This window comes from Pinus tabuliformis, chromosome 8 (assembly GCF_031772625.1).
Source record: "Pinus tabuliformis cultivar Carrire ecotype Pingquan chromosome 8, CPIR1, whole genome shotgun sequence".
Taxonomy (NCBI): Eukaryota; Viridiplantae; Streptophyta; class Pinopsida; order Pinales; family Pinaceae; genus Pinus; species Pinus tabuliformis.
In genome coordinates this window covers 1288495337-1288502796 of record NC_142294.1, presented here as the reverse complement: position 1 = coordinate 1288502796, position 7460 = coordinate 1288495337, and the positions used below count along the sequence as shown (strand labels likewise).

Genomic DNA, 7460 nt, shown 5'->3' with positions numbered 1-7460 from the left:
TTCCCGGTTCCTCCTTGTCGATCGAACGGTTGAAAGATGGTCAGTCAAATCGAAGGTTGCAAATTACGCCACGAAGCAGGGTTTCACGGTGAAATATTTAAGTGTTGTTTCCTCTCGGCTTATTCTTGTTTTCACTTCAGAGCGACTGTGTGCAGCCGAGGACTTTGGTGGCTCTCTGCCATACCGGGGTTTCATTCTCAAACCCAGAGCACGGTGTCATGCCGCGGCTTCTCCTTTTGACACAGGTATGGACGTGCTCGTTCTTTGCTTAACTTCTAGAGTTTTTCTCATGATGCCGAATTTAACCTTTCCCGCTGTTAGATTGTTTGTCATTGTTCACGATGATTCCAAAGGGGCTCTAAGTTTAATTGTTTCAATGTATTCAGGAGATGCTTCAGTGACCGGTCGGCGTTGGGAAGGAGTCTGGCTTTTCCCTTCCTCATCCGTTCCACTACGGGTAAGAGCTGGTTGCTTTCCGAAGGTCCTGCTTTCGTATTCTTTTCTCAAAGTATTATCTGAACCTCTGTTCCACTGAAAAGGGTGGCTGTGGTTTTTGCTATTGTAATCAATTTCCCTGCCATGCATCCGGGGTTCCTTTACTGCAAAGCTATATGACTCATTTTCTAGTTTGTATAGTCATTTATATCTGGTTGTTTTTCTTTTATTTACCAACCTTAGGCGGAACTCCGCCTAGGCACGGTACGCCAGCTTGAGTTGTATGTAAATGTACTGTTCTGTTTCAGGGTTTTTCCCGACTCACGGACGTTACTTCATAACAAATACTGTTACAGTTTATAATGTTAATCCTTTGTTATTCAGTTACAAGTTTGTCGTGCGAGTTCTGGTATTTTGAAATGGCTATATTATTTTCTCGGTATGGATTGGCTGTTTCCACAACTGTTACTTTGAACTCGTTTGATATACGAGTCGCCGTATGATTTCTTTTCAATGTATGTGTTATCCTGTAGTGGCTATATCTTGGTTCTTAGTTCGGCAAAGGTGCCCTGCCAGTTAAGCACACGCTTACGCCACAGTGGTGGCACCTTAGAACCAGCATTCATTGCATATAACTATACGCATGCATAATGTATTGACCTTTTCATTTGTTACTTGAACAGGAATATCTTCGCCTGTAGATTATGTCTATAATATGCATGTACATAATTTCAGTTTTGTTGTTTTACTTATGTAATAGCAGAGATATTGTTCTTTTTCACATTAGAGTTTGTATTTAGGCTGCCGACGAATGTTCGGCTCACTCTTGCCTTGATAATGGCTCGATCTCGCCACTGTTTGTAGCTATTTTGAGTTGTTATAAGAACGTAGCTGTTCTTTTTTATGGTTCATTATATTTCTTTAAACATTACTCGCTCCAGGGTACAAATTTGGGTTAAATAGTTCCTATCTGTTTTAATATTTGGTTTACTGTCTGTATTACAAGTTCTCGGTTCAATATATTTTCAATGTTTACATTCTTAAATGGAAATGCAGTTACCGACTCTGCCGAGCGCATAGAGGGTTTTCTTTTCTAGGGAATAAACAGTTTATTTCCCTCTAATTTATTTGGTTCACCACAGAAAGACAAAGTCATTTCTCAGTTAATAGTCTGACCACAGATAGATAAGGTCATTGCGCAGTTAATAGGCTTACCACAGAAAGACAAAATCATTGCACAGTTACTAGGCTTACCACAGAAAGATAAATTCATTTCTCAGTTTATAAGTTTAATAAGCCATACCTGCTTAGCCGCAAACCTGTATGTAATGCTTGTCTACCACCCATCCGTAGGAAGATCCTCCTCGATCTTCCACCCCCAAGCACATCTGCAGATCTCGTCTGCAATCTCACTGGCTATGCCAGTTCTCGCTATCTGATCCTAACCAGACATAGCGGATTCAGGAATTCTCTTCCTCATAAACATGCCATCTGGTCCCAACCAGACATAGCACTTTTCGTTCTTCCTTCTGCCATCTGATCCTAACCAGACTTGGCATTTTCCCCTTTTTCCTCTTGGGGACTCAACTGCCTCCTCAAGGCAGTTAGGGTTTCTTTTATTTAACCACCTTCACAGTGGTTAGCCACAGTTAATCATATACTCACATTGAATAATGATAACACAATTAATTATCATAATGGTTAACAATACTTAACAACAGAGTTTATATATTTCATCAAATAGAGTTTATCTCACAGTAAAATTTACTAATTTACCAACATTACTCCTCACGAAGGGCATCACATCTCCCCCTCCTGAAGTTCTACATCGTCCCGATGTTGCTGTTCAACCAAAAATAGTCTGGGATAAGTTTCCCTCATACTCTGTTCATCCTCCCAGGTGGCCTCGTCAGGCCCAAAGTGCTGCCATTGCACTTTAACCTGGTGGATGATCCTTTTCCGCAGCTCGACTCTTCTCCGATCTAATATGTTCACTGGCTCGACCATGAACTCTCCTTCCGGTTCCACCTGAAACACACAGTATTCAGTCAGCTGCTTACTAGCATTCTATTTTAGTTTTACGTTTATTAACAACCCTTTTCTTACCTGAATATCCTGCCAACTTATTATGTGCCTAGGGTCATAGACATATTTCTTTAAAACTGATACATGGAAAACATTATGAACTCGAATATGGCTGGGTAGGGCTAGCTGATAAGCTACTGGCCCCACTCGCGCCAAAATCTGGAAAGGCCCACAGAAACGAGGTGTCAGTTTGGTGCAAGCATTCCATTGAAGAGTACTTTTCCTAGCTCGGATTCTGACGTACACATGTTCACCAACCTGATATTATTTAAATGTCCTCTTCCGATCTGCAAAGTTTTTCTGTCTGTCCTGAGCTATCTTTAAATTACCCCGGACCTTTTTGACCATGACCTCCATCTCCTCCAACATCTCGGGACCCAACAAGAGTTTGTCCTCTGGTCCACCCCAACTTGATGGTGTACGGCATTTCCGGCTGTAAAGCACTTCGAATGGACTCATCTTCAAAGACTCATGGTAACCATTGTTATAAGCAAATTCCACCAGATGCAAATACTCCTCCCATCGAGTAGGTTGTTGCATCACGTACGACCTCAACATGTCTTCCACCACCTGATTCACTCGCTCAGTCTGCCCGTCAGTTTGCGGATGATAAGCGGTGCTGGAGTTCAATTGAGTTCCCAGCCCTTCAAACAAGGTCCTCCAAAAGACTGATGTGAATTTCACATCACGATCGGATATTATTGTTTTTGGCAGCCCATGGAGTTTGAATATATTCTGCATAAAAATATTTGCGACTTGAGCCGCACGGTAGGTGGATTGAACCGGTATGAAGTGAGCTGACTTACTGAGTTTGTCTACTACAACCATTATAGAATCATTGTTCTTTTTAGATTTTGGCAATCCCGTAATAAAGTCCATGGTAATGGTCTCCCATTTCCATTCTGGTATAGGTAATGGCTGCAGTAAACCCGCAGGGTGCTGATGTTCAGCCTTAACTTGTTGGCACTCTAAACAACGCGCCAGATATTCCATCGCATCTCTCTTCATGCCTGGCCAGTGGTACTCTTTCCGAAGCGAGGTGATCAATTTTTGATAGCCCGGATGTCCCACATAAGGACTTCTATGATATTCATCCAAAATATTTTCTTTAATACTGCTTTGATTGGGTACATAAACCTTCTTTTTGTAGCACAAAATTCTGACTGCATTCAAAGTGTACCCTTGTTGCATTATGTGGGTATTTAAATCCTGCACCAATTGTTTCTTTTGTAGATAAATCTGATCTTGAGCAGCAGCCTCTTCAATTTCCTTATCAAGGGTGAACTGTCCCTTACTAATACCGATTTCATAAAGGCAGTGCACTTTTCGACTCAATGCATCAGCTACCCGGTTTTCTTTTCCTTTCAAATGTTTAATTTCAAAATCAAAACCTCCCAAAAAGTCCACCCATCTTGCTTGTCTCGCGTTCAAGGTTGGTTGACTAAAATAGCTAGTCAAACTATGGTGATCAGTCATCAGCAAGAACTTCCTTCCCACTAAATAATGGCGCCACATCTTCAGCGCATGAACCACCGCGGTTAATTCCAGATCATAAGCAGAATACTTCTGCTCGTGCTCTTTTAACTTCCGGGATTCATATGCGATCACCTTTCCTTCCTGCATTAACACCCCACCTACGCCCTCCTTACTTGCGTCTGTGCAAACTACATATTCTTTCTCTGGGTCTGCAACACTCAGCACAGGTGCGGTGGTGAGCAGGTATTTGAGCTGCTCAAAGCTCCGCTGACATTCTGCTGTCCACTTAAACACTTTCCCCTTCTTTTGCAAAGAAGTGATGGGGTATGCAATCCAGGAGAAACCTTCTACGAAGCGTCAGTAGTAACTAGCCAACCCCATAAAGGATCGAACATCTGCTACATCTTTGGGTGTTGGCCATTCCATTATGGTTTTGATCTTTTCAGGATCCACAGCTATACCTTCTTTGGTGATGATGTGTCCCAAATACTGGATCTGTTCTTTATAAAAATCACATTTGCTAAATTTGCCATATAACTGATGCTCCCGTAGCGTCTGTAACACTATTCTAAGATGCTCCTCATGCTCCTTCATATTTCAGGAGTATATAAGTATGTCATCAATAAAGACTAACACGAATTTGTCTAAGTATTGGTGAAATACATTGTTCATCAAGCACATGAATGTCGCAGGTGCATTAGTCAACCCAAAAGGCAGTACCACAAACTCGTAATGTCCATAACGAGTACGAAATGCGGTTTTGGCTATGTCCTCATCCTTAATTCTGATTTGATGATAGCCTGACCTTAGGTCGATCTTTGAAAATATTGTCGCCCCCTTCACCTGATCGAACAGCTCATCAATGCGAGGTAGTGGATATTTGTTTTTAACTGTCAATTTGTTCAGCTGTCTATAATCTATGCACATCCGTAGAGTTCCGTCCTTTTTCCTAACAAACAACACGGGAGCCCCCCAAGGGGATACACTGGGGCGGATGTACTTCTTATCCAACAACTCTTGCAATTGCATCTTTAACTCGGTTAATTCCGGCACACTCATCCGGTAGGGTGCACGGGATACCGGGGCTGCACCGGGTACCAATTCGATGGTGAAGTCCAAATCCCGCTTGGGCGGCAGCCCTGGGATTTCCTCTGGGAATACATCAGCAAAATCTTGCACCACCGGTATATTTTCCACAGTCGTAATTTTATCCCCAGACCCAGCGTACCCCACCTGTATTGCATATATTTGGCATTTCTTCCGCACACTTCTAACTAGCTGTGAGGTCGTAATTGGCCGGATCTGCACCGATTTTTGGATGCCTTGAATCTCTTTTTCCACTCCCTGTTCATCTCGGTAAGAAATTGTTTTTGTCTTACAGTTAATTACAGACCATCGCTTTTCCAACCAGTCCATTCCTATCAGCACATCATAAGATCCAAGAGGGAGTACATTCAGTTCTGTTGTTATTGTCTGACCAGCTAACCTTAGTGGACAGTTGCTGACCTTAGTCAGTACTCGTCTTTTGGCCCCCGTGGCCAGCTGTACTAACCAGGGATTTTTAAACTTAATAGTTTGCAAACTGCAGCTTTCCACAACTTTGGGACTTACATAGCTTAAAGTAGCTCCTGGATCTACTAAAATAGAAACAGTTCGATCAAAGATCTTACCTTCAAACTCGATCATGGTTGGCTGGTAGTCAGCTTGTCGATCCTCAAGTGCTGCATTTATTCTGGGTATGGATCTGGCCACGTCTCCCACTGTAGAAGCTTCATAGATCTGGGACAACTGATCGCTTTCCTTCCGATGAGGACAATTTCTAATATAATGGGGTCCACCACAACCCCAGCACTGAACTGGTGGCCTTGTTGCACCTTCATTATCCATTCTAACCTGCTGTTCGCTATATTTTGATTCAGCAGGTGGCTTAAATCTGCTTTGACTTCTCGATGGGTTTTTAGTGCTGGCCCCTTTCGAGAATCCTTTGTGGAAGCTGCTGCGAGTTCCCTTATTTCCCACAGCCATTCTGCTGCTCTTCTTGTCAGCCCAGCGCTTCCCAAAACCTTCTCCTTTTTGTTTACTCTGATGGTAACAGAGTCTAGCCTTCCGAATTGCTTCATCCATCGTCTTCGGATTGTCAAACTCGATCCTTTCTCGCATTGTCAGGGGTAGACTGCTAACAAACCGCTGCACCTTAGCCTTCTCCTCTTGAATATACGGTACATAACGGAGCAGTGATGTAAATTTGGTTATGAATTCATCTATGGTCTGCTGTCCAAGACGCAGATCATGGAATTCTCGTGCTTTTTCATCATAAAAGCATTCTGTCAGGTATTTTTCCTTAAAATATCTTTGAAAAGCCTCCCAAGTCACATCCTGCTCACTCACTCCCCACACCATCTTGACCTCTTCCCACCATAATGTGGCCTTGGCCTGCAGCTGGAATATAGCTAGCCGGGCCTTAAGATGGTGATCATACTCGTACACTTGGAAATACTTATTCATATTAATTAGCCATGCTTCCGTGGCTTCTTATGATTCCCCATCGAATTGAGGTGGCTTAATTTTCCGAAACTCACCTTGTAACTCTATTCGCGGTCTTTTTGGAGTTTGATATTCGGAGGCGTTAACAGACTTCTCGCCTCGCGTTTCTGCCCTGTCCTCCGCTTCCTCCTGTTCCGTATGATAGCTCTATACATCTGTTACTCATGTTTGTTCAGGTCTAGGAGGGGACTGTTGATGATGCTGTTTGTCGGATAAGCTTTTCAGAATCCTCTCCTGTTCCATGTTTAATCTCGCATTGTCCTCTCGCAAACGGACCATTTCGTCCTTCAGCTCCTGAACTGTCCTCAATATAGCCGAATCAGTATTGCGGCCTTCTGCTCCCAGTTGTACCCATAGCTCAGGATTCCCTTGAGGATGAGCTGCATTATCAGGTTGTTCCAAGTTCCTATGAGGAGCGCTACTTGTTCTTCTCATTCTGCTGTTACCTGTACAAGATTGACTAGTTCAACAGCTGTGATTATATAATTCAGTATACTCTTAATATGGTTGTCATTGTATTATTTAAGCATTACTACCTTATTAAAGTTTACCCAAGGCCACAGAGTTGTAACCTGGGCTCTGATACCAATTTGTCACACTCTATCACAGGGGTAAAGTTTTTTTTTTATTTTTTTAATTACCAACTTATAATAAACTTGCACATAACCTTGTATGGAGATTCCTCGTACCAATAACAAATATATATATAGTTCGACACGCACATCATATGCAGCACAACTAAATCCCACTTGACATATTGTAATGGTTACATTTTTGTAATACATGCATGCATGGGTTAATGGTCTTCCCATACCCGTTTATTTAATATGTTTATATATGTTATCTTTGGTATGTGGCGATTATGGTTTTGGTTCCACGGCAAGTCCCGGGTACAGTGGACTGTTCGCCTTCTTAATTAA

At 42.5% G+C, this 7460-nt stretch overlaps 1 protein-coding gene across 1 annotated transcript; it reads right to left on the bottom strand.

Moving 5' to 3' along the window:
* Nucleotides 1–1771: 1771 nt before the first annotated feature.
* On the bottom strand, nt 1772–6975 carry LOC149240152 (uncharacterized). Its single transcript, XM_089370082.1, has 8 exons — nt 6817–6975; nt 6576–6669; nt 5667–6482; nt 5449–5543; nt 4981–5340; nt 4054–4296; nt 2857–3090; nt 1772–1870 (listed from the first exon to the last, which is right to left on the bottom strand). Exons 1-8 carry the CDS (start codon nt 6973–6975, stop codon nt 1772–1774), a joined length of 2100 nt encoding a protein of 699 aa, XP_089226208.1.
* Between the last annotated feature and the right edge of the window lie 485 nt (nt 6976–7460).